This window comes from Opisthocomus hoazin, chromosome 6 (genome assembly GCF_030867145.1).
Source record: "Opisthocomus hoazin isolate bOpiHoa1 chromosome 6, bOpiHoa1.hap1, whole genome shotgun sequence".
NCBI lineage: Eukaryota > Metazoa > Chordata > Aves > Opisthocomiformes > Opisthocomidae > Opisthocomus > Opisthocomus hoazin.
In genome coordinates this window covers 72,358,021-72,385,760 of record NC_134419.1, presented here as the reverse complement: position 1 = coordinate 72,385,760, position 27,740 = coordinate 72,358,021, and the positions used below count along the sequence as shown (strand labels likewise).

General features: G+C 44.5%; 1 protein-coding gene across 1 annotated transcript; it reads right to left on the bottom strand.

Moving 5' to 3' along the window:
• Nucleotides 1-681: 681 nt before the first annotated feature.
• Nucleotides 682-27,740, bottom strand: LOC104329497 (pancreatic lipase-related protein 2). The gene is made up of 13 exons (XM_075424317.1): nucleotides 27,665-27,740; nucleotides 23,098-23,194; nucleotides 12,890-13,044; nucleotides 11,134-11,259; nucleotides 9,503-9,637; nucleotides 6,331-6,439; nucleotides 5,610-5,726; nucleotides 5,410-5,529; nucleotides 4,418-4,536; nucleotides 3,526-3,655; nucleotides 3,139-3,250; nucleotides 1,910-2,077; nucleotides 682-821 (listed from the first exon to the last, which is right to left on the bottom strand). Exons 3-13 carry the CDS (start codon nucleotides 12,938-12,940, stop codon nucleotides 758-760), a joined length of 1,251 nt encoding a protein of 416 aa, XP_075280432.1. The 5' UTR covers nucleotides 12,941-13,044; nucleotides 23,098-23,194; nucleotides 27,665-27,740; the 3' UTR covers nucleotides 682-757.

The following is a 27,740-nucleotide window of genomic DNA, read 5'->3' as shown; positions in this document are numbered from 1 at the left end:
CGTGCCACACTTTACAGAGCAGTGGTGTTCGTTATAATAGGAAATAGTCAATCCCAGGTTTTGGAAAGGCTGGAGTTATTCAAACTCAGAGTTTCTCTCCAGGATTGTCAGTGGGCACACCAAAGGTATGCGTTTGAAATTAAACAGGAGCCAGGTGCTCCAATTCAGTTGTTTAGTTTCTTCCACAGTGGGGAACACTTGAGATTTGCCTTCATCTGTTGCTTCCATGAAAGTGTGGTGTACAAAGGACTGTTCTGACCTGCTGGAAATGCATCCTGGTCTTGTTCCATTAATACCTCATCCCAGAGTGTCTTCTGAGGACCGTGCTCTTTTGTGGGGCTGGAAAGTTTTAAGGGATAGTGTAGCCTGTGGAAAGGAGGCATTTGGGACCATTCCCAGCTGCCACGGTTGTGCTGAGGTAACATGCTGCCTTGAGAGTGTTTGATAATTTGCCAAATTCTCTATCAGTGTGGTGGAAAACAGCTCGTACCTTGAGGCACCGGTAGAATAAGACTGTGCAGTGTTATATGTGGATTTTAGCATACATGATTTCCAGTAGCTTGCATAGTTACAAGGGCAATGAACTTGGTTCAAACGTAAAAAACATTGATAAGCGTTTTTGCAAAGAACTGTAAAAATAAAGGAAGCAATAGGCAGTTTGATTTTTGTTTTAATAGCCTTGTGTACCAACATCCCCATGGGCACGACTGATGGTTTGCTCAGCTGCCGTGTACAGAACAGGTGTACCCAGTGACCTCTAGCAAGGTGTAAGTAACTGGGGAACTCCATATCTCACAGTTCCACGGCCACAAAAAGTTGACCTGGGAAGAAGAAAATACTTGAATCAAGATTTATTTATCTAATTTGCCCCAAAGAAATATGAAAGGTTGTCATCTGTCACTTTGAGGGTTGTTAGTTCAATCCATAATCCCATTTAAGCCTTCCTAAAAGCCTGCTGTACAGAATATCAGTATCTGCATATAAGAGTAACAAGGTGAATTTCCTTCTTTTGAGGACCAGCTGTAAAATTTATGTTTCAATACATGAATAAAAGTAATTTATAGATTCACAAATATAGATCTCTAGATACAAAGGCGTCTTCTTAAGCTTTCTTTATTTAGGCTAGCTGCTTAACTAGATTGGTCTGATCAAAGATTTGCAGCTTTTTTTTTTTTTAGGAGGTCACACTGAAAGGGATTTCATCAGCTTCTCTGAATAGTCCATGCCAATGCCAAACTAAAAGGAAGGTTTTTTTCCTAATTTCTAGCCGATATTTCTTCTGTTGTAAAATACATCAATTAAACCTCGACCTACACCTGGTGGATATGTGGAATAGGTAACTGTAACCCTTCACAGACAGCTTATGTCTGTGTCTTTATGCTCTTCTCCAGGCTTTTTTTTTTTATTGAGAAACACGTTTCCTTCAGCTGCTTTACACAGATCAAGTTTTTTTCTAAATCTCATTTGCTGTTTTTCCAGATTTCGGTCTGTGCATGTTGTTTCTGAAGTATACTCTCCAAACTTCAAAATGACCCTGCTTCTGGTTACAGCCTTACCCCAATTATTCAAATTAGGATAATTACTCCCTGGATCGTCTCTACAATACTCCTGGTAATGCACCTAGGAATGAGACTTGCTTCATCTTGGTTTGTAATTGTTTTGCTGTGGTAAAACAGTATACATGCCAAATCATTCACTGCTGTATTCCTTTCCAGACAGTTATTCCCTGATTTGTACTCTAACATTTGATCTTCTGTCCCAAGCGTAATAGCTTATCCTTGTCGTAGCTGAAATTCACATTGTTGATTGCAAACCATGTGTCCAATTTATTAAGACCATTTTTCAATGTCTCCCAGAGTTTTTGCACTATTTTCCCTTTCCTTTCGACCTGTAAAAGGGATACACTTACCTACGTCCATCTCCTCCATGAATTATATTGACTGTTTCTGCTCCCAGTCTTGCCCAGAGCAGAGTAAATACGGATTTATTCCAGAGAAATTCAATTTTTTTAGTATTTTTTGGGTTAATTTCAACATCAAGGTATTTTGTATAAACTTGGTCTTGAGAGAGGATTCCACTGCAAGTAGAATGAAGACAGCAATGCAGAGTTTAACAGTTCAGAGACTGCTGAACTAAAGCATGTTCTCCACAATACTTAGTTTTCCCCCTTGGTTACAATGGAAATTTGTGCTTTTGCTGCTCTTTGCAGCAGCACAGGACATTGGAGCAGAACGCTGGGGTATTATGCCCTGAACAGGGAGAACTTGGAAAAACAGTACTGAAAACTTCAAATGTGCATGTGGCAGGAGACCACCGGGAGATGGTAATGCTGAGGCTGGGGCTGCCTCCAGTGCCCAGCTGTGCTGAGATTTGCAGGGAGAGCTCCAGGTGAGGTTTTCAGGGAGGATTTTATGGATGAGCTGGGAACTTCTGTGGGGCTTTGGTCTGCACGTGCACAGAGGATGGTGGGAGAACACGTGGAAGCACTTGTTTCAGAGCAGGTACAGAAGACAGTGAGCACTGCTATTTTGGTAGTCAGTGGGAGATGACACAAGCTGTCAATAAAGCTCACTGGCCAGACCATATAGACGTGCCATTAATATAGTAGTGATGGCTGTTAATATGTCCTAGTGAGGAAGGAGGCATCCACTTTGCAAATTTGATAAGCCTAGGCACAGGATTGCCTCGCATGAGATCGTGCAGCAAGCCACTGGCAGAGCAGAGAGTCTTGTCAGCAAGTGGAGTGAGCGTGCCACCACGCGTGATGCCTTGCTAACGTGGGAGCGGGAGTGCCAACAGATGTATGTAACGGGCGAGCGCTCCAGGAATTATGTGCATTCCAGAGGTGTAATTTTTTTTTTTTAGGAGCAACTCAGAGAAACAGCACTTCTCCTGTCAAACTGCATTCCTAATTTATTGTAAAAAGCACATGATTTGTGGAAAGGAAGTGACTTCCATTTCCCTTTTGCAACCATCCATGTGCCCTCAGGTGTTATCTATGGGATAACGTTTTTTCATAGCTGAGGTTGAGTAGAACATCCACAACACAGATTAAGTGTTTGCACTGCTTAAATACATGGAAAATGCATAAAATCAAGGTTCACAGCATTAAATGCTATAGAGAAATATTAATCTTACCTGGCAATTTTATATTCTTTTTTTATATTCTCTGTGCCATGGAAAACTAGGTTTATGTCCCCTCTTATTTTCTTTACACCAGATAGTTTGATAAACACTTTTTGTCTCCAAGCTGCATAAAGAAAAGCAAAATAAAACTAGGTTGTCATTGATATGAGAGATCTAAAAATGCGAGTGTACTGAAAAGTTCTTTTTTCCTAATTGGAATTCATTTGTGTTGGCAAATGAAAGACTCGGTGAGCTTGAATTTTGATAATGTAGTATTTTTTTTTTGTCAGAGATGTTAGCACTTGTTTAAAGAAGCAACAGAAGTGCATGGCTGTAAATCATGTCAAGGCAATCATTTTTCAAACATGCAATCAGCTGTAACAAACCTCCTCCACTTACTAGCAAAAGGTGGGTCTGCTGCTGTATTTAAAAAAAATTTTTGGTCTACCCTCTCCAATTTAGCTGGGAATATGTCAGCATGGTGCCCCATCATTGGACATCCCTCCTGGGGACATGGGAAGCAGTTTCCCTAGGAAAAAGAAGAGCATCAGTTAATGAGGAGTATTTTTTTCATCATAACTCTAACAAAAGTCGGGCTCCAGATGCTATTCTGATCTTGCAAACCTGCGGCAGTGCTTTATGTTGACATATCTTCAAACCAAAACCTGATAAACTTGTTTCAGATAATGGCTTCTGCACCCATGCACACCAAGCAGGTGTAGAACGAGCAGGTTTAATACATGTGTGGATGATGGTCTGAAACTCCCTAGTTCAAATATTTTTCACTTAGAGTCTAGGACAAAATATAAGCCAATTTTAACCTCCCAGTAGAGGGGAACTTGCCTATGTCCACTTTGCAACGCAATAAGGAGGGGCAAAAAAACCCCAAACAAACTCATTCATAAGTACATGAGGTGCTCCTGTGAGTGTCCAGTGTAAATCAGAGAGAAGTCAATGATGTTGGAGGCTCCAAATGTCTATTTTTCCAGCCAGAAATTAGCAGGGTAGATACATCTAACCTATGTGCTCTTTGCTTAGAGGTTATGGGTGAGAATTGTACAGGGTGTAATTTTGTGCTATTTGGTGATATCATCTGTGCCTCGGGATTAATTTTCTGGAGCGGAACAGCTGATGGAGCCACTGTGTGCTGTGCTTCCTCCTGCCAAACCACATTGTGAGAGCACAACCACCATCACCCAAGTGCTCTGAGCACGTAGCAGGACCTATCGTGAGTGCAGAGACCTGGATTATTTTCTTTATGGTTCACCCATTCCGGGGCTGATATACTTACTTCATCAAAGGATTTGTATGATGTACAGGAATATGCAAGGTATCCGGTGGGATAGAGAATGCTTTCAAAATAAAACTCATGGCTGCGTGAGTGATGGCATCCCCCAAAGACTGTAATGTCTGTTGGAACAAAGTTTATGAGCATCCATGAAATAACTTCCTGTTCTCCTGTCCAAGAGTTACCTCACCATGGAAACAACCAAGGCAGGCAACAGAACAGCAGCGTGGTCTTGTAATCATTTTTCATCTGAATTTGCACATTTCTAGTTGCAGTAAAAGTTACTGTTTTGTCTGTGTTTTGTCCGAGGAACTGTGTGCCGTTTACCCCAAGATTTCAAATGAGATGCATTGGTCTGCTATGGTGTAATAGTCCCTTTTAAGAAGACAGCCATGTGTATATATACACATGTCATCTTGCTGCCATATCTTGTATTAGTCACAGTTTTAAAAGGCTTAATAGAGCGAGGAGAATCCACCAGCCTTCTGCCAACCTCTCCAAAGCCTGTGAAGAGAGAGAAGTCTCAGGTGGAGAGATGAGGCGTGTACAGTCCCTGCAAATGCTGAGTGCCTTTGCCTTCTTCATGCCCTATGGCTGTCAGATGCTCTTTGCAGCATCTGAAAGAAACTGATGGTGGAGTCATGCTGCTGGTTTGGTCATGACCCTGGCCTAGCTCAGCCTGGAAAACCTCCTGCTGGGGTTGTTGGACTCACAGACTCACTGTCCCCTGCCTTTCTGTGTTCTGCATGTCCAATTTCAAATTACAGAAGCAAAGCTTAGGCCTGTATTAGACCTCCTTTCCCTACAGTGTTCCCTGGGGTGCACTGTTCTGATCCAGCCTTTGTTGTTTCTTATTTCCTTTTCTAATATATGAATAAATAGGCAAAAATCAATTTGTTTTGCCGTTTTCTCCAAAACGGACAGTTACTCTTACAGCTCACACTTCAGGATTGAACAAAAATACAGTACTATGCATGTTGGGAATTTATGTTTACCTGCAATAAGTTCAAAATTGTTTTGTTTCACCTCTGGAATTAAGTTGGTGCATCCAGGCATCACAGTTCCTCCATTGGGGTAGAAGTCCAGGTGACCAGTGGTGTTATACATTCCAAGCCCTGAGATACACATGTGACGATGTCAGTGTCTTGGTGACATGTCTGTCCCTGCAGATATCTACTTGCATGTGAACACTTACCTACGGCAGGAAAGTGAGCAGCGTTGCTGTGAATAACATCAACAAAGTTTGCATCTGAAGGATCCAGCCTCACCTCGGCAGGAGTACCTTCAAAATAGGGCCCAGCAGGGTCTAAGCCTAAAAAAAAACCAAACCCACATTTATTGGTTGGGAGAGGAAGAGGAGTGTTGCATGTGTTCATGTGTCTTTTGCTAACTTAGATATTCAGTATTGCAAGAGGTGTATTTAATAATAATGATGAGAATCTAAGCTTAACTGAAAAAAATGTGCAGTAATATGGTTTTGTGAACATTTCTGCAAACTTATTCCAACAGAAATAAAATATTTTCCAATAGACTATGGCATCATGTTACTATGAAGGAGGCATTTTATTACCTGTGGGCTTATTACTGGCCCATAAATCTTTACAAATAGGAAAAACCAAGGATTCCTGATATCTTGCTTAATGTTTGTGCAGGGCTTGATTTAACCCAGTGAATGACAGTAATGTTACAAACATGTTAACAATGTTTGTCCTTCCACTGAAGAGTTTTAAACCTAACTAGAGAAAGAAGATGTAGTAATTGCCCTTGTTTCTGAGAAGCATAAAGCTTATCTGCGGTTGTGCGAGATGTCTCCAGCACTGCCGGTAACTTAATTCCAGTCTACAGACTGGTGTGTGGCAGCTTTCTTTCCTATAGAAATGTGTTACGTTAGCTGTGCACCTCTGTGAACAGCCTACCTGTTATCCGTCTGATGCCTCGGATCCTTCTTCCCGCCTCTCCGGCAGTATGTGCTCCCAGACTGTGGCCGATTAAATGGATTTCGGAAGGGGAGTAGCTGAGGGTTTTCTGGTCGTTAAAGTGGTGGTGGTGGGAGGCAAGAACACAGGCGTTAAGTAGCAAGCAAAGAGGGTGTATTGCATTATGGGCCTTTGGGAACATCTAGACTGACTTCCTGCATAGCAAACAGGGTGTAAGTTCATTGGATTAATTATTGTATAAATTACTCTAAGACTTGATAGCTAATGATCCAGTCTAGAATTTTAAATGCCTAGTGATGATGGATTCGCTGTTGTAGTGTTGGCATGTGGGTACTGTACTCAGTTACCCTTGGTGACAAAATGTGACACTTCTTTCTCATTTGGATCAATCCCTAATCACAGGATCACAGAATAGTAGGGGTTGGAAGGGACCTCTGTGGGTCATCTAGTCCAACCCTCCTGCCGAAGCAGAGTCACCTACAGCAAGCTGCACAGCACCTTGTCCAGGCGGGTCTTGAATATCTCCAGAGAAGGAGACTCCACAACCTCCCTGGGCAGCCTGTTCCAGTGCTCCGTCACCCTCAGAGGGAAGAAGTTCTTCCTCATGTTCAGACAGAACTTCCTGTGCCTCAGTTTGTGCCCATTGCCCCTTGTCCTGTCACTGGGCACCACTGAAAAGAGCTTGGCCCCATCCTCCTGACACCCACCCTTCAGATATTTGTAAGCATTTATTAGGTCCCCTCGCAGCCTTCTCTTCTTCAGGCTGAACAAGCCCAGTTCCCTCAACCTCTCCTCGTAGGGGAGATGTTCCAGTCCCCTCGTCATCCTCGTAGCCCTCCGCTGGACTCTCTCCAGTAGCTCTTCATCTTTCTTGAACTGGGGAGCCCAGAACTGGACACAGTATTCCAGATGAGGCCTCACTAGGGCAGTGTAGAGGGGAAGGAGAACCTCCCTTGTCCTGCTGGCCACACTCTTCTTGATGCACCCCAGGATCCCATTGGCTTTCTTGGCAGCCAGGGCACACTGCTGGCTCATGGTTAACCTGTCGTCCACCAGGACGCCCAGGTCCCTCTCCACAGAGCTGCTCTCCAGCAGGTCCACCCCAAGCCTGTACTGGTGCATGAGGTTGTTCCTCCCCAGGTGCAGGACCCTGCATTTGCCTTTGTTGAACCTCATCAGGTTCCTCTCTGCCCAGCTTTCCAGCCTATCCAGGTCACGCTGAATGGCAGCACAGCCTTCTGGTGTATCTACCACACCACCCAGTTTGGTGTCATCAGCAAACTTGCTGAGGGTACATTCTAACTCTTCATCCAGGTCGTTGATGAAGAAGTTAAACAAGATTGGGCCCAGTACTGACCCCTGGGGGACACCACTTGTTACCAGCCTCCAACTAGACTCAGAGCCACTGATGACAACCCTCTGAGTTCTGCCATTCAGCCAGTTCTCTATCCACTTCACCGACCACTCATCCAGCCCACACTTCCTCAGCTTCCCTAGGAGGATATCATGGGAGACTGTGTCGAAAGCCTTGCTGAAGTAAGGTAGACAACATCCACGGCTTTCCCTCCATCTATCCAGCCAGTCATGTCATCGTAGAAAGCTATCAGATTGGTCAGGCATGATTTCCCCTTGGTGAATCCATGCTGACTACTCCTGATAACCTTCTTTTCTTCCACTTCCATCAAAATGATCTTATTTTTTATTTATTTACTCTACTGTAGAACCCTTTTTTATCACGTCTGTTCTCCATGTGTCTGCTTAGAATGTGTGATCATATCACTCAATAATCTTTCACTGACAAGCTCAGATGGGGTGACATTCATTCTCCTCTTTGCCAAGTGTCACCTGCACAAGACCTGCGCTGCTGCTGTATTACACATGCATTGAAGTTTGCAATGGACATTATTCAACGTGTAGGCTGCATGCAGGGGTCGCATTTCATCCAGGGATTGGCTGAGTTTTGTAAAGACCAAAGACAACGAGGGTTCGTTGCTAACTGCTTGAAGATTTAACATAAGTTTGTTTTGGTTTTGTAACGTGTGTACCAAAATAAAGCATATTTGTACTTTTGGCCTGTATGCCTTTAGTTTTAGACAGCACATTCCTCTGAACATGTTTTACTGCACTACCTCTATTTACAAAGCAGCTTGACTTTTCTTAAGGTCAAACTCCAGGATTCTGTAAATTGGGGAAAAGAAAAGAAAGTCTAAGGACCATTTATGCATTTCTGTAATGGAAGAAAGAGGCCTAGACTGCAAATTGTGTAGTAATAGAGATATTAAATGAGAAACTGAACCTATCTACATCTGACCTGGGATTTACACATGAAGAAGAAAGAGACAGAACCAAATGTGTGAGGCTAGATACGAGTTTCTTAGGTAGAAAGGGTAGATTGTTCCTCAGAAGGTTCTGGGGATGTGCCCTTTGATACTCAGGTGCTCGCAAAGCTGGCATTTTGCCTTGTGGGCTCTGAACCATCTCTTGCAGCACTTTAAGATGAACACATACTGACCAGGATCAAGGCTGTAGCCAGGCAGGGTTCTGATTTTCACCAGCTCTAAGTACTCATAAGTCTTTATGAAATCAGTGGGAAATGCTGACGCTCTTAAGCTTTGCAACGGAGCAGTTGTGCGCTGCATGCGTAAATATGAACGCTTGCCTTCAGAAACGTGAAGTTGACAACTAGAAGGCAACTGAACAGTTTATTGTGCCTGTAGACAGCAAGTATGGCACTATCGAGTGAATCAGCTCCTGCTCGTTTCAGTGGTGCCAAGCTGGGATACTAATTTACTGCTGGCACAGGTATATAATGCCAGCGAAACTGTAAGCACTGAACTCGTAGGCGTTGCCGCATTTCCATTGAGTGCCTTCTTGCCTGTATAATCATATGGAAATGTTGCCACCTACTGGTCTTTTATTAATTGGCACATCTTTTCAAGCACATTAGCTTAGTTTGCGTCTTTTGTGGATGTGAGAAGTCCTTACAGAGTTGATAATTAGTATCATCAGCTGGATCTCAACAGCATGCATTGTACAGCTCTTCCTGAAGCACTGGTTGACCATACTGGACAAGGTTCAAAATTAAAGCAACAGCATCACAATCCCACTACATCCACTTCCGAACTGTAGGTAGTAAAGCTACGTCTTTTACCTGCAAAATTTCCAGGAGATAAGCAAGCTCAGCCCCAATCACACGGATGTTGTTCACTGCACTGACGTAGGTGCCTTTTGCACCTTCTTTCCAATCAACAGCAACGCAGTTGATATTTTCCACTTCCAGTAAAAGCTGATGTGGGAACACAGAAAGCAAAGTATTTCAGGAAATAAAATAACAAACCGAGATTCAACTTAAACCAGAATGAACATTAAAAGGTAATAATGGAATTTCTCACTTTACTAAATGGGACACTTCACTGTAGCCCATACCACACCGAAACATGCATCTTCTTAGAAAACAGAAAATAATAAGCCATTCATCAATTATAAAAGACCTTAATAAAAATATTTTACTTCATAAGCCACTTGTTTATATATTTGAGATAATTTGGAAAAGCCACACCACTGCACAGTAGTTTCTATGTGCAGTATGTGACTTTCTATGCAGGGTGTTGGTAGGTTGACTGCATAACATAGGAAGTAGACTATTTACCAAGTGCCTTTAAAACTGAGAAAGTCATGTCAGAACAGAGAAGTATGGAGTAGAGTAGAAAGTTTCTATTTCAGCAAAGAAAGCTTATGCGTGGGTCACTTTGGTACTGGTCACAGTCTTGCAGAGATCAGTGATTGTTCCACTGGAAGGATCATGTACTAAAGTCTGCAGTTGTAGCTTTCTGTGACTAAGACTCACTTAAGGTTTGAGAAAGAAGAAGAGATGGAAATAAAAATTAATCCACGATAAACAGCTGAAGGAAAGGAAAACAGAAGCTTGAAGCGATAGTGCATTGGATCCTGGACTCTCTCCTCTCCTGTAGGCAGCATATGTTTGTAGTGTCGAGAGGCAGATAGAATTGCTGTTTCTTTTCAACTGAAAAAATTAGAAATTTAATATTCTACATTAAAAGTTGTCAAAAGATTTATGAACAAAAACAATGCTGCAGATCTGGGCCTTAGTATTCAGTGGTGGTCTTTTTCTAGCTTGTCTTTTTCTCTACCAGCGTGGAAGAAACAGAAACTAGAGTAGATTTTGCTTATCTTTCAGAGCCAAAGCTGTCATTGACAGAGTACACTCTGCTGGTTTTGTGGTAGCTTCCATATTTCATACTACAAATGTTTTTTTCATTGCAGTCTGGAATCAAACAAAAAGTTGTGTGTTGTGTTTTTTGTTTGTTTGTCTGTTTTTTTTTTATTTAAGAACTGAATAGTTGTGAACCAGAATAGTATTTGTGGACTGAAACTTAAGCTTCACAACTCCAGAAGACCGTTTGACTGCAGAACGGCTCAGTTGCTCTTGGTGGGAAAAGCAGTGAATCAGCATGTCTAATCTGATATTCTGACACTGTTGTAGAGGCTGGGGGCATCTGTGTTCAGTTTACTGTTTGATCTGATCTGCAGGGTTTGAGGGTGGAGACTCTCTAGAGAAGCATAACGTCAGAGAGGACCAAGAAGCCTTGACTATGCCGCATCTTCCAGAGTGGGAATATTTTGGCTTTTGTGACATTTACTTCTTGGTTGGTATCTGCTGCTACCTAATGAATTGAAAAATGGAAGGTGAATATTAGCGCCTAAAGGATACTGACAGATTAGTTACAACTGCTGATGGAAATCAAGGATTCTCTCCCATACCAAGCACATTTCTACCACCCAGCCTTTTTTTCCAGTGCTGCCAAATCCATGAATGATGAAGGAGGTTTTCCTACGTGAGGAAAAATGTGAGTTTTGGATGGTTGAGGAGTTTATTGCTGAGATCACCTGTTTAAAAAAAAAAAAGAAAAAGGTGTTATCTATTCATACTCTTAAAAAAAGTCAGCTAGGTCATCCCCTCTCTAGGACTCAAGGGACTACTTTGAATGAAAAAGTCTGTGATTTCTGGAACTTGGGGACCTCTGTATCTTGCCTTACTCAATTCCACTATGGTTTCCAAAGAAGTTGTGCCCAGGTAGTTTCTGCTGTTCCTAGCTATTGTGCTTAATGTAGGAAGAACTCCCTTATGTGGAATATGAAGCAACCTAAAAGGGCCAAAGTGTCGCACATGCTGGTTGTCCTGAGTTGGACAAGTTCCTTCAGGGAGCAGCCCACCAGCTCCGCATCTCCTGGTTCAGCTTGCCCTTTTACTGACCTGACCTTTGGCCTCAATGTACTGCTCTGCATCTAAGCAACAGCTTTTGCTTTGTTTTTTTTTTGTTTCTTTTTTGTGGATAGATGATGTTTCTATGCCCATTTTTGCCATTAGCTGCTCCAGAAGGGCTGAAAGAATTTTATATAAGAACTGTGTGCAACAGGGGTGAAGCTGATCTTCACACTTTGCTGTAAGCTGCTTAATTATATTTTTTTTTCTTTGAGAATGATATCTGATTGTATGGTTTTCAGACAAATACAGGGTCTGTGATGTGAGCTCAGAGAGTCTGGGTGTGGGAGGGCTGTGCCTTAGATCGTAGATACATTTAAGTTTAGTGGCTGGGAAGCAGTGCAAGGTATATTTTGACTTATTTTATCAACAACAGAAGTGCTAAGTAACCCGCTACTGAATGTATCGTGTGTGCTCACTAGTCCCTGCTCTGCAGATCGTAAAAGTTTATTGGAGGTCTAGCTTCTCACCCTTACAGAGCCCGAGCTGGATTCTCAGTGTGGCAACCAGGATTGCTGTAAGCAGTGATGTCTGCAATGTCAGTGATGGCATCATAGTTCATGCTAGAGGAATCCTAAACATCCCTGTACAGCCCAGGAGACACTAGGTTTGGGAGCCTGAAAGGGATTTAGCAGCTTCATAAGCATTTGCTGAAGTGATGTGGTCCCAGCCCCTGATCCTACAGGTTCCTCCGTATTGCTCTGCTCAGTATTTCAGGGTGTAAGCAACTGGAGTAGTTCTGTCTTATTTTCAAAGTGCAGAGAGACAAGCAAGAGTGTAAAATCACTCAGATTTCAAGGTGGAATGTGGGTTTGGAAATTGCATAAAATCAGTCTTCTTCAGACTTTTGTTTTTAAAAGTGACATTATCCTCCTAGCTCAGCTTCCCTGTAAGACAGCCGTTATTTGCTCTCCTATCTGAGTAGTCGGAAGGCTGTTTATTTGAACGAGTCTTCAGCTTCTGTCAGAGACACAATGCATGCAAAAACTTCCCTCAGAGATCTAAATGCATGCAGAAGATAATCTGCTGTAACCCATATCCTTGTGCAAGAAAATGCCAGGAAAGCTGTTGTGTCCTACAGTACATTGACAACATTCTTTTTTGTCCTTTACCCCAAAGTACATTCATTACTGTGCCTTCAGACTATCTTCTTATTCCGACTTGTTTGCCTGTGATGACTGACATAGACTTGTTTGACCAGTTAACATACATTTGCAGTTTTAGTCAGTTCATGATGTTAAAAATAAATGTCACCTGTGAGTTGTTTCCTGTTTCTCTGGTGTAGAGAGAGAAGCTGATGTTCATCTGTTCTGGAGAGTCAGGCAAACCTGTCAGAAGTCTCCCTGGGATCCCAGACCAGGGTGGGTCATCTGTGAAACAGCCAAGCCTTGGGTAGCAAACTTCTTTACCTAGAGTAGAAGAAACAACTTGTTTATGCATTGGGCTTTTATGCTCCATGATGTATTTGAGACTACACCTGTCTGAAGAGCAGAAAACCAAGGATTTCATTTTATGATTAATTCTGAAAATGAGATTCGTACTTGTTTCCTTTATGGATATTGCCTGAAGTAGGTAACACAAGTGGAGCTAAATGATTTGAGGATAAACGAAGTAAAGACCCCGTCACCATTTTAACACCATTTTCTAGGCTTGTAAAGGATTAATTCAACTTCTTTTTTCAAAAAAACCCAAACACCTCTTTTAAGAAGTGCTGGTTAGAATTGCTCCTGCAGGCTTCCTGCTCCAAAGCACGGTGTCTCTGCTCATAGGAATGAAGGATATCTATGCAGTAACCTTGTACTGTGAATGAAGTCATACTTTCTTTCAGTATAGTTGCTTTTTCTAGATCAAACAGGTCTCTTGCTCTATTATGCTCAACTTTCATGTTTTAGCACTGTCTGTTGTGCTAAGCACCCTGTTGCTGAGCCATTCTTTGTATACAGCAGTCACATAAACATAGCTCGTGTGCTGTCCTGATAGTAGGATACATGACTCTAAATTTCTCCATGAATTTTCATCACAGAGTTATGTCCCTTGTATCCTTAGTGATAAAATCTAAACAGAGCAGAGCATTTTGGCATTAGTTCTATGCACAGCAATAGACATTGTCATCCAATGACCCACAAATCATACTACAACTTCAGTGTAAAGCAGAATACTAGTCATCATCTTGTCTAGATTATTTTGTCTGAATCCACCTTCCAGTGATAGTTTTTTTAGATATAGGGTCTCACCTGCTACTGTGCCAAGGAGATAAAATGCAATAATCCACATTCCAACCACCTAAAGCAAATTGAATATACAGGTTAAGCATTTTATTTAGAGAGATTTGTCATTTTTAAAAGAGAAATGCAAAGACCTGCACCTGAAGAGGAATAACCTCATACATTGGTTGGTACATGCTGGGGACCCATCAGCTGGAAAGAAGCTTTGGAGAAAGCGACCTGAGGGTCCTGGTGGACACCAACTGACCACAAGCCAGCAACACGCCCTTGCAGCAAAGGCAGCCAGTAGCACCCTGGGCTGCGTCAGGAGGAGTGTTCCCAGCAGAATGATGGAGGTGATCCTTCCCCTCCACTCAGTTTTGCTCTTCACTGCATTTCTTCACAGCCAATACTGCATGCAGGTTGCTGACAGAGTGAATCAGGTCATTAGGTCTTGATTTTTGCTGGCTGTGAGGAGATAGGTGGGAGATCTGGTAGAACAAAGACAGTGATACCTGTAACTTGGTAAAGACTGCGTGCTTGAAAGCTTGGGGCCCACACTACCAGAAAGACATTGAAGTGCTGGAGCGTGTCCAAAGAAGGGCAACGAAGCTGGTGAAGGTTCTAGAGAACAAGTCTTACGAGGAGCGGCTGAGGGATCTGGGATTGGTTAGCTTGGAGAAAAAGAGGCTCAGGGGAGACCTTATTGCTCTCTACGACTACCTGAAAGGGGGCTGTAGTGAGGTGGGGATTGGTCTCTTCTTCTGAGCAAGCAATAGGACAAGAGGAAATGACCTCAAGCTGCCCCAGGGGAGGTTCAGACTGGATATTAGGAAAAATTTCTTCACTGAAATGATCATCAAGCATTGGAACAGGCTGCCCAGAGACATGGATAAGTCGCCATCCCTGGAGGTATTTAAAAGGCATGTAGACATGGCACTTAAGGACATGGTTTAGTGGTGGACTTGGCAGTGTTAAGTTTACGGTTGTACTTGATGATCTTGCAGGTCTTTTTCAACCTTAACGATTCTATGATTCTATCTTCAGGCTGTTTGTGCTGTTTTTACCCAAGACTCTTTGCATTTATGCATCTTTGTATCCCTCACTTTATTCAGATTCCTTTCCTCTACACTTTTGGGGGGAATATTGCCAACAAGGCTAAGGAAAAGGCAGAGGTACTTAGTGCCTGCTTTGCCTCAGTCTTTAATAGTCAGACTGGCTGTTCCCAGGGTAGTTAGCCCCCAGTGCTGGAAGATGGGGAAGAAGAGCAGAATAAACCTCCCATAATCCAGGAGGATTATGACCTCCTATACCACCTGGACACTTACCAGTCTATGGGGCCAGATGGGATCCACCCAAGAGTGCTGAGGGAACTGGCAGAGGAGCTGGCCAAGCCCCTCTCCCTCATCTATCAGCTGTCCTGGCTAACAGGGGAGGTCCCTGGTTGAGCTCACTGGGCATGTGAAGGACAACAAGGGGATCAGGCCCAGCCAGCATGGGTTCATGAGAGGCAGGCCCTGCTTGACCAACCTGATCTCCTTCTAAAACATGGTGACCTGCTTAATGGATGAGGGAAAGGCTGTGGATGTCATCTACCTGGACTTCAGTGATGCCTTTGACACTGTTCCCCACAGCATCCTCCTGGAGAAACTAGCTGCCCTAACTGTCTGGATGGGTATACTCTTCAATGGATAAAGAACTGGCTGGATGGCCGAGTGCAGAGAGTGGTGGTGAATGGAGTTAAATCTGGCTGGCAGCCAGTCAGGAGTGGTGTTCCCCAGGGCTCAGTTTTGGGTCCAGTCTTGTTTAACATCTTTATCAATGATCTGGATGAGGGGATTGAGTGCTCCCTCAGTAAGTCTGCAGATGACACCAAGTTGGGTGGGAGTGCCTATCTGCTCAAGGTAGGAAGGCTCTGCAGAGGGATCTGGACAGACTGGATCAATGGCTGAAGCCAACTGTATGAGTTTCAACATGGCCAAGTGCTGGGTCCTGTACTTTGGTCAGAACAACCCCATGCAACGCTACAGGCTTGGGGAGGAGTGGCTGGAAAGCTGCCCGGCAGAAAAGGATCTTGGGGTGCTGGTTGACAGCCGGCTGAACATGAGCCAGCAGTGTGCCCAGGTGGCCAAGAAGGCCAATGGTATCCTGGCTTGTATCAGGTACAGTGTGGCCAGCAGCAGTAGGCAGGTGATAATGCCCCTGTACTCGGCACTAGTGAGGCCACACCTGGAGTACTGTGTTCAGTTTTGGGCCCCTCACTACAAGAAAGACATTGAGGTGCTGGAGCATGTCCAGAGAAGGGCAACAAGGCTGGTGAAGGGTCTAGAAAGCAAGTCTTATGAAGAGCGGTTGAGGGAACTGGGGTTGTTTAGTCTGCAGAAGAGGAGGCTGAGGGGGGACCTTATCACTCTGTACAACTACCTGAAAGGAGGTTGTAGTGAGGCAGGTGTTGGTCTCTTCTCCCAACTAACAGGCAATAGGACAAGAGGAAACAGCCTCAAGTGTGTCAGGGGAGATTTAGAATGGATATTAGGAAAAATTTCTTTACAGAAAGAGTGGACAGACATTGGAATAGGCTTCCCAGGGAGGTGGTTGAGTCACCATCTCTGGAGGTGTTCAAAAAACGTGTAGATGTGGCACTTTGGGATATAGTTTAGCAGGCATGGTGGTGTTGGGTGGATGGCTGGACTTGATGATCTTAGAGGTCTTTTCCAATCTATGATTCTATGATTCTTACTTGGCTTTCCCATGGCGGGGTTTCCACATATTTCACCGTTCTCCTCCCCTCCCGTTTACCTTAATCACTGTTCTCAATTTCCTCCTCTTCTAGGTGTTTCATACGGTACTCGCCTCCCATTTTCAGCATACTGTTTTTCTTGTAAAGCAAAAATTTTGAGCTGTCACTCCTGGCCACTGAGATAACTCATTAGAAGTAATTAAGAAAAAATGGTAAATTTAGTAGTTATGATCTTGCTATGTGGGAAACTGTTTCCAAGGGATATTTTTAAAGATTTGGCAATGTGAGAAAGCTAGAAAACCAAAGCTCCAAAGATCTTTGATGCTACCAAATGCTCTCAGAAACAAGCAAGAAAGAATCAGGAATTTCACAGAATTTGTCGTTGAATCTTGTGTGTCAAATGTCAGACAGGAGGCATATGTGATCCGCCTATGTGCTTTTTTGGTGGAAGTTGGATTATTTGGCCATAATGACGTGGTTTCCTAACGAAGCCAAATGGGAAAGGTCAAGGTACAGACCGTATGTCTGTGAGCACTCTCTGATCGGCTCTGAAGTCCCTGTGTGGTAATAGCTCATTGTTTATGTGGTAGGGCAGAGGAGCAAGGCTGAATATCTAAGCAGCGAGCTTAGATTCGCCATTTCGGCGAAGCTACTGAAGGTGAAAGGTTCTGGAGCAGAGGCTCGCGCCGAGGGACCCTTTCTCCGGTGGCAAAACCGCAGCGGCGAGGCGGCAAAAAGCGCCGAGAGAGAGACGAGACCCCAGCCCCCTCCCCGAGCGGGAAAGCGGGAGGTGCCAACGAGCGGCAGCTCTGACTCAGCGGGGGCGGAGTCGAGTGTGACAGCGGCCAAACCCCCTCACGGATAGGAGCAGCCCCCAGGGAGCGCGGGCGACCAGGAGCGCGGGCGACCAGAGCCGGCAAACAGAGGCGGCGCAGCAGCCCGGGAGCGGCGCAGCAGCCCGGGAGCGGCGCAGCAGTTTGCGCGGCGGTTCGCGCAGGCAGGGCGAGCGGGGAAGGCGACTGGCAGGGCACAGCCGCCCCTTCTGGCAACTCAAGTAGTGGGCATCGCTCTTCCAGGAGATATTCTAGCCATGGTTACCACCCGTAGTAAAGCTGTTGCTCGAAGGAGTGTGGGGACCCAGACGGAGGCCCCACGCAAGAACGCGGGTGTCCAGGTCTCTGGCTGCAGGGAGTGCCTGAGCCTGGCGCTCGTACCGGAGGACAGCAGAGACAACGGCTGTGTTCGGTGCGAGCAGGTGAATGACCTGCTCAGCCTGGTGGCAGAGCTGAAGGAGGAAGTGGAGAGGCTGAGGAGCATCCGGGAGTGTGAGAGGGAGATCGACTGGTGGAGCCGCACCCTGCCCTCCCTGAGGCCGAGGCAGCAGGAGGCGGCTCCACAGAAAGCAGAGAACCCCCTACCCTCTTGCCACCGAGCAGAAAGAGGGGGCCTAAGAGATGGGGGGGAATGGAAACGGGTCCCTGCTCGGGGGGGCAAGCGAATCTCCCCCCGACCTCCCTCACCGGCCCAGTTGCCCTTAATGGGGCTCTGGAATGTGAGGGACCGGCCACAGAGGATGTGGGTGAAGGTGAGGCTCCATCCAGGGGGTTGCCCAGGACAAGTCAGACAGCCCCACGTATTACGACTGCCTCAACTAAGAAAAAAAGGAGGGTCATTGTCATAGGTGATTCCCTTCTGAGGGGAACAGAGGTCCCGATCTGCCGACCGGACCCATCCCACAGGGAAGTCTGCTGCCTCCCTGGGGTCCGGGTTAGGGATGTTGCGAAGAAACTCCCTGGTCTGGTGCGGCCTTCTGATTACTACCCCCTCTTGGTAATGCAGGTTGGCGGGGACGAGATCGCAGAGAGAAGTCCCAAGGCCATCAAAAGGGACTTCAGGGCACTGGGGCGACTGGTTGAGGGATCAGGGGCGCAGGTGGTGTTTTCCTCCATCCCATCAGTGGCAGGGAACAGCACTGAAAGGGGCAGGAAAACTCACCTGGTTAACAGGTGGCTCAGGGACTGGTGCCATTGGTCAAATTTTGGCTTCTTTGATATGGGGAGGTGTACACAGCACCGGGCCTGCTGGCGACAGGTGGAACTCAGCTGTCTCAAAGGGGGAAAAGAATTCTTGGCCACGAGCTGGCGGGGCTCATTGAGAGGGCTTTAAACTAGGTTCGAAGGGGGAAGGGGATATTGCCCAGCTCACTTGGGATGAGCCTAGACTTGGCGTGCCAAGGCCAAGGGTGAGATTGACAGCCCAGCTCAAGTGTGTTTACACCAATGCACGTAGCATGGGCAATAAACAGGAGGAGCTGGAAGCCATTATACAGCAGGATGGCTACGACTTGGTCGCCATCACAGAAACGTGGTGGGACAACTCGCATGACTGGCATGCTGTCATGGATGGCTACAGACTCTTTAGGAAAGACAGACCAACAAGGAGAGGTGGGGGAGTTGCTCTATATGTGAGGGAGCAACTGGAATGCATTGAGCTTGGCCTGGGGGCAAATGAGGAACGAGTTGAGAGCTTGTGGGTTAGAATTCAGGGACAGGCTCATAAGGGTGACATTACGGTGGGTGTGTACTACAGACCACCTGACCAGGAGGAGGAGGTTGATGAGGCCTTCTACAGGCAGCTGCAAGCAGCCTCACAGTCACAGGCCCTGGTTCTCATGGGGGACTTCAACCACCCTGACATCAGCTGGGAAGACCACACAGCTAGGCAGGCGCAATCTAGGAGGTTCCTACAGAGCATCGATGATAACTTTCTGATGCAAGTGGTGGAGGAACCAACAAGGAAAGGCGCGCTGCTGGACCTTGTGTTAACAAACAAGGAGGGACTGGTGGAGGATGTGAAGGTTGGAGGTAGACTTGGCTGCAGTGACCATGAAATGCTTGAGTTCAGGATCCTGCGTGGAGGACGCAGGGCGATAAGCAGGATCAAAACCCTGGACCTCAGGAGGGCTGACTTTGCCCTCTTCAAGGAGCTACTGGGAGGAATCCCGTGGGCCAGGGCTCTCGAAGGCAGGGGGATCTATGAGTGCTGGTCGCTCTTTAAACAACACTTCTTCCATGCACAGGAGCAATGCATCCCCCTGAGAAAGAAATCTAGCAAAGGAGGCAGGAGACCTGCATGGTTAAACAAGGAGCTTCTAGCGGAGATCAGGCAGAAGAGAAAGGTCCATGGAATGTGGAAAGAGGGGCAGGCCACTTGGGAAGAGTACAGAAACGTGGTGAGAGCATGCAGGGAGTCGACGAGGAAGGCCAAGGCCCACGTGGAATTGAAGCTGGCAAGGGATGTCAAAAACAACAAGAAAGGCTTCTTCAACTACATCAGCAGCAAAAGGAAGGCTAGGGACAACGTGGGGCCGCTGCTGAATGAGGCGGGTGTCCTGGTGACGGAGGATGCGGAGAAGGCAGAGCTACTGAATGCCTTCTTTGCTTCAGCCTTCAGTGCTAAGACTGGCCCTCAGGAATCCCAGGCCCCGGAGGTAAGAGAAGAAGCCTACAAAGAGGACGTCTTTCCCTTGGTCGAGGAGGACTGTGTGAGGGATCGCTTAAGTGATCTGGATGTCCACAAATCCATGGGCCCCGATGGAATGCACCCACGAGTGCTGAGGGAGCTGGCGGATGTCATTGCTGAGCCACTCTCCATCATCTTTGAGAGGTCCTGGAGGACAGGAGAGGTGCCCGAGGACTGGAGAAAGGCCAATGTCACTCCAATCTTCAAAAAGGACAAGAAGGAGGACCCAGGGAACTACAGGCCGGTCAGCCTCACCTGCATCCCGGGAAAGGTGATGGAGCAGCTTATCCTGGAGGTCATCATGAAGCAAGTGGAAGAAAAGAAGGTTATCAGGAGTAGTCAGCATGGATTCACCAAGGAGAAATCATGCCTGACCAATCTGATAGCTTTCTACAATGACATGACTGGCTGGGTAGACGAGGGGAGAGCCGTGGATGTTGTCTACCTCGACTTCAGCAAGGCTTTCGACACGGTCTCCCATAACATCCTCCTAGGGAAGCTGAGGAAGTGTGGGCTGGATGAGTGGTCGGTGAAGTGGATAGAGAACTGGCTGAATGGCAGAACTCAGAGAGTTGCCATCAGCGGCGCTGAGTCTAGTTGGAGGCTGGTAACAAGTGGTGTCCCCCAGGGGTCAGTACTGGGCCCAGTCTTGTTTAACTTCTTCATCAACGAGCTGGAAGAAGAGTTAGAATGTACCCTCAGCAAGTTTGCTGATGACACCAAACTGGGAGGTGTGGTAGATACACCAGAAGGCTGTGCTGCCATTCAGCGTGACCTGGATAGGCTGGAAAACTGGGCAGAGAGGAACCTGATGAGGTTCAACAAAGGCAAATGCAGGGTCCTGCACCTGGGGAGGAACAACCTCATGCACCAGTACAGGCTTGGGGTGGACCTGCTGGAGAGCAGCTCTGCGGAGAGGGACCTGGGCGTCCTGGTGGACGACAGGTTAACCATGAGCCAGCAGTGTGCCCTGGCTGCCAAGAAAGCCAATGGGATCCTGGGGTGCATCAGGAAGATTGTGGCCAGCAGGACAAGGGAGGTTCTCCTTCCCCTCTACACTGCCCTAGTGAGGCCTCATCTAGAGTACTGTGTCCAGTTCTGGGCTCCCCAGTTCAAGAAAGATGAAGAGCTACTGGAGAGAGTCCAGTGGAGGGCTACGAGGATGATGAGGGGACTGGAACATCTCCCCTACGAGGAGATGTTGAGGGAACTGGGCTTGTTCAGCCTGAAGAAGAGAAGGCTGCGAGGGGACCTAATAAATGCTTACAAATATCTGAAGGGTGGGTGTCAGGAGGATGGGGCCAAGCTCTTTTCAGTGGTGCCCAGTGACAGGACAAGGGGCAATGGGCACAAACTGAGGCACAGGAAGTTCCGTCTGAACATGAGGAAGAACTTCTTCCCTCTGAGGGTGACGGAGCACTGGAACAGGCTGCCCAGGGAGGTTGTGGAGTCTCCTTCTCTGGAGATATTCAAGACCCGCCTGGACAAGGTCCTGTGCAGCTTGCTGTAGGTGACCCTGCTTCGGCAGGAGAGTTGGACTAGATGACCCACAGAGGTCCCTTCCAACCCCTACCATTCTGTGATTCTGTGGAGTAGCAAAGTGCACAGCTGAGAGGAATTGTGAAATTTCCTTGGAAGTACAATTCTGTTCCCAAGTCTAATCTAACCATTGATGCAGTTAACAGAGAAGAAAACTAGCTGCTCAAGGAAAGTGGAGAGAAGAGAGGAAGTCTAGCAGTAAGTAAGACTAGGAAGGAAAAGGATCAGGAATTATTCTAAGCAGCTGGTGACAGACAGGATCGGAGAGGTCCTAACTGCTAGCCAAAAGGAGCACCTCCTATCAGCTGGAGTATCTGTCAAGGAGTACCCATCATCATGAGGAGAACCTGATGACGGTGCAGGAAATCACAGATGTAGCATGTCAAATAAACTGGACTGCTCAGTGGGATTTGTTTCTATTTAATGGAGAGATCTCATACTCGGGAGATGTGTAGTCCATGTTGGGAACACTACAGCAGGAAGGATAGTATAATTTCTTTTCAGATACAAAATCTGAAAGGGAACTAATGAGTAATGATTTTAGAAAATGTGGGAGGTTATTGCCAAATAAAAGTGATCAGTAGCTTCCTTTCAGAGATTCTTCGTATGAAGGTAGAAAATAGAAATGAACATGCAACTTGGTAAGTCATGGAAGATGCAGAAATTTAATTTTTAAAATTTTATTTATTTTTTATTTTTTGTGGGGTGTTGATTTGTTCTGTTATTAAGAGAGATGTAGTTTGGGTAGGAGACAATTTTTTGGTGGGTAGGTTTTCTATACTGGTCTGTGGTAATGACAAAAAGATTGTAAAGAGGTTAAAAATTATGTCTTTGTAGAAAGAGTTGAGGCAGCATACAACTTGATGGGGGAAAATTCTTTCACTGGCCGTTTAAGAGACTTAGTGGTGAACAAGAGGAACTGGAATGACTTGTTTGTGAATGTGATCAGTGTTGCTGTCGAGAAGGCTGCTGGATGCTGAGCTCAATCGTTATACTCAGTGGACAGAGGATACGCACTTCTGAAGCGAAACCAGTAATAAATATTTCCAAATTCATGTTCAGCTCAGGAAAAAAAACCTGCAAATATTCATAGACTGACATTCTGCTGTGTAAAACCTACACGGGGCAGGGGTTGTCCTTCACAATAGACCATCAAGTCACCTTCCAGGCACTGCTGCTCAGCCTGGGATTCATGGGCCACTAGTGGGTGGTTTGTGAACTGTGGGAAAGTTGGCTAAACGACTGTCAACAGTGTATTTTTAAGTCTCATTCACCTTCCTCATGACATGTACACAATGTGCACAAACATGCATACACAGTCTATGCAGAAAAAGCAAGCCTGAATTTTTTTCATTAGCTCGTTTTTTAACCTAGTAATCTCACTGCAGAAAATAGATTTCTTTTTTTTAATTTAAACAAGTTATAATATTTACCTAATTGCTAAGAATTTTACTCACCATTCTTTTATCACCCTTCTTATCCCTTTCCCTAGTGAGCAGTAACAGGATACACAATGGCCACTGTTTTCTGTAATGAATATTGAATAGCTGTATGCTGAAAAAAAAAAAGAAAAGAGATTAAAAACATACAGGCAACTTGGCAAACTGGAAGAATACAAGAGGACAAAAAGGGGAATATTGGTAACTGGGAATTAAGAGCTCGAAGTCACACAGATTTCGTAAGGAAAACAGCAATGCCAACATGTATATTTATGGCCAGTAGAATGAAGATATGAATTAAGAAGGAGTATTTCATGCATGTAAGAATTAAAAAGATGTATTGCTTTTGGTCCATTACTGGATAAAATGGAGCAAAAGGCAGTGATGCAGATGCAGCGAAATGTTCACACTTCTTTTTCTCAAAACCAGCTGGTTATGTTCACACCAGGGAAAAAATATTCGTGCTGATACTCTGTTCAGACAATAATTCTAGATCCACTGTAGAACTGCTGTGGGAACTGCATGTTTTAAAATCATTGGACTTTGGTAACTCATAGCTGAGATCCTTAAAAAAATAAAAAGCTATCAAAAAAAACTATTGACATTTTTGAGTTAAGTTATTGATTAATAAGAAAATTCTAGAGCAGTGGTTTGAAGAAAATTGATATGCTAACAAGTAAAAAAAAAAAAAAGGATGAATGACCTGAGGAATTTCAGACCTGTGGAGTTTCAGTCCAATATGAGCCTGAGGCAGAATAATGAAATTCTCCACAAGATACTCAGTCGTGAATGAAAAATTATGAAAAACTGTTAAAAGATTAAATTATGTAATTGAATTCAGTTACACGACATGACAAACTAGCATGACATTCTTATAAGATCAGCATTAGAAGTCCCATGATACTTGGATTTTAATAAGATCTTCTCTGCTGCTTAATATTTTGGTTAAGAAATTAAAATTATCTACATGCACTATTACAACAGTTAAATAGATTAAATGCATAGATTAAGTAGATTAAAAATTGAGTAATTATTGCATCTTAGACTGTAATGGCAAAGAACTCGAAGGCAACTTCTGGATTTACAAATACAGTTATTGCTACTGTGCACCATTGCATCACATCATGATCAAGTTGCGATCATGTTTTTTAAGCAGTGGTTTTTGACCCTGTGGTTGCTCACTGCTCATGATGGATCATCACTGATAAGAGGAATCAGTTCCTGGCATTACACAGCATGCCAGCTTTCAACACTGGTGTTGATGGACATGAGCCTGTACTGAAAAAAATACTAACATCTAGAGCAAGAGATTAGTAAATAAAAAGTACAGGTCATGAATGTTGGATTACTTTTTATTGTTTGTGAAAGTAAATGCTGTCAGACTGCATATGACACTTCCAGAATGCAGGTGAACATCTCAGGAAATAATAACTGAAAAGGCCTTTGAAGTCTTGCAAATACATTATTAGTGACTTGTAAAGTGCCAAGCAACTTTTTAGTCTTTGTTTCCACATATACAGTTGGGAGAATAGTATTCTCAGTGTATATATAGTAGTTTCAGTATATATATTGTATTCAGTATATAGAAGGGGGTATTATTTAAAGAGTAGTGTTCTCTTTGGTGCTGCATGCACAATTCAAGAGAGATATTGAGAAAATGGAGAAGGTTGAGAGAAAGTCTTCGTAGATCATTGTGAGAATAGAAAAGAGGGGAATGCAGAACAAGAAGTGAAGAGAGGACTTCTTAGTCTAGGAGTACGAAGGCTCAGAGTGTAAATGGTTGTTCCCCAAAGATACAACCTGAGGCCAGAAGAGGAGCAGTGGTACTTAAACAAAGCAGTAGTGATGGAACAAGAACTAGCCATGAAAAAATGAAGTCCAGTTTGTTGTCCTGAAATAGCCATCCAACTGGAGTCACAGGGCAAAACACAGGTAGTTTTAAGATGGAGTTTTATCACATTTTAATGTGACAGGGAGAAGTGGCATGAGACGGTGCCTTCCACTTCTTCATCCTGTGCCTCTAAAAGGCCAAATGGGGCGTTCAAGTGTCACCTCAGCAGCCCATGGTGAGGTGGGGAACAGCCTTTGTTAATGTCATTATGTTCAAAGCAAAGAGCGGTAGAGCAGGAACATCTCCTTCTGCCATAGCAATCTGTGGTAACAACCTGTAGCAAACAACTCGTTTGCATCCGTCAACAAAGCTAAGCATGGCATCTTCTGTTCCTTCAGTCTTACACAGTCTTGCCAGTTTTCAGGTCTGCTTTTCCCCCTTCAATACTGAAGTTTAAGTTCTTTACTGTCTTTCAAGTCTTTTTAATTTTCACCATTTATGGTTTTTTTTCCATCTTTTCTTGCCTTACCACTCCAACAATACTTCCTGTATTTCCTGCACTGGCACTGTCCTTAAACAGAGAATATTTTTGTCAGTACTGTCTTTCCAGTGTTTTATGTTAGCCTTTCATATTTTTCAGTAGTTTGGCACAGCGATTGGTTAGCAGCCTAAAGGTAACACAAAGGAGAAGAAGCCATCCAGAGTTTAGCATATAAGCCTTGGATATAGAAGTTACAGGTTAAATTTCCCATTCTCTCAGCAAATTCTTCCATGGCTTTGAGCCTGAGGCATTTAGAAAACACTTGCTAATTGTACACCCAAGCATTGTAAAATTACCCAAAATGGTAAAAGAAACTAAGGAAAAAAAATTATGATGGTATCTTTAGGCCTCATAAAGGGGATCGTGTACATATTTACCCATATGCAAATACCTGAAAGTACACTATAATCTTTTTAGTTGGTTTGATTTGAATGTAATTCTGTTCTTCAGCCCATTCTTTACAAGTACACGAAGAAACCCATCTTTTCTAGGCACAGTCCCCGTTCAGTAGCTCAGATACAGTATTTGTCCAGACTGTCAAATACTAAAAAGTGGTGTGCACAGTGCTGGATAAAGTGCTGGTGACACACTTTACTGATTCAGGTAGCAGAGTAAGTAGCACAATTGATAAAAGACTTAATTTCATCTCCAGCTCCTCCCCATAAACAGCCCATAGTAGGGTCCTGATGCTAGATGAGGGCTCGTTGGCACTGCTTCAATACAAATGAGTAATAATAAGTAAAAGAACATCTTGGCATTAGTCTCCTTTCCTGCTGGCTTATCAACTTTTGTGTACAGTGAAGTTCTCCGGGAGGAAACTGGTCTTAACTGCATAGCTCTGAAACCCACAAATTTAACATTAGATAAAGGAATTTTGTGGTTCTGAAGCAAGGATGTTCATAACCCTCTGTAGATTTCCTTCCTGCAAACCACCCATTGTGAAGTAATAACCAAGGCAAGGCTCACATATGGTGTCTGGTCTGGGTAACAGAGTCTTCTGAGTATTTACTGACCTCTTAAAATGAATTTGGAGTAGGGCATTAACCTGAAATAATGACTCAGAATAGTGATGCAAATTCTTTTCTTGAGGTTTAATGTGGGAATCACTCCAATAAAAGGTTAATAAGTATGCCAAGTTGTACGTATATTTGTTCATCATTGGAGGATGCAGTAAGATTTGGGCTTTTAAGGTGTTTAGTCAGTTCCTTAGAAATGGTGAAAAACCTAAAGAAATTGCAGGACAATAATAAAGAAAACCTACTAAATACCAGGTCCTTGGCTTCTCACTTCAGGGCTTTGTGCAGTACCTGCTCTGATTTCCTGAATAATAAGTTTCTTACCTTGACCTACACTGGTATTCATACATTTACAGAGACAATTATGATCATTTAATCTGCCTGCAAGGATCACAAAACCCACAACAAACGTGATTCAGTTTTAGGAGGTTAGCTGTGCCAGTTCTGTGCTAACTAGGGAGCCTGCAGCTGACTTGCGGCCACCTTCTGGCCACTTGTGTGTCTTTCCAGGAGTACCTTCACTGTTCCTATTCACGGTCAGGCTACTGTTAAATTTTGTCAACTCGAAGACCAACACTATTCACGTTTTGCCATTTCTGAAGTGCAAAATAACTCTTCCTACCTAGCTCAAGTTTCTCTGTATATGGTAGCCTACCAGAAGGTCTTTTGCCACATTCTTGCACTTAACAGTGCTATAATTCTTCCCAACTTTCATCCTCCCTTTGAATTTGCAGTGCTCCTAATAATGCTTAATTACAGAGCCTAATTTATCCTTCTTTTTCGTTTTTGCTGTTTGTGTTCTCATGAATTTTCTCTTTAGAAAAAAAAGTCCAGATTCCATGTGCACAGACCATTATTTTGTTCTTCCTTTAAAAACATAAGGATGTATTCAGTCTTAAATTACCTTAGCCCCACTGAATCCACCCTGTTTTCCTGGCCTCATTACATTGTCACAGCCCAGAAATTCTCATCTCCTACTGCTATTTCCTGGAATTGAAAAGTTTTAAGCCTTGTAGCTGCTGCCAGGGTCTCCTCAGGATTGCTCTGAGCCCTGCTGTTTGCTTTACGCCTGTTGACTCAGACCATACCGTTCAGCCTGTGCTTCTTTTTAGCAGGAGTCCTTATGGTCCTCCAGTCCCAGCCAGCAGTTATCAAGGACACTTGCCCAAACACCCTACCAAGTTTTCAGCCACTTACCACTCTGAATGAAGAAAGGGTTGCTGCTTTGTAAGCTCCATTCAGCCAGCTCCCTGTCAAATCCTGGTTGCTACTG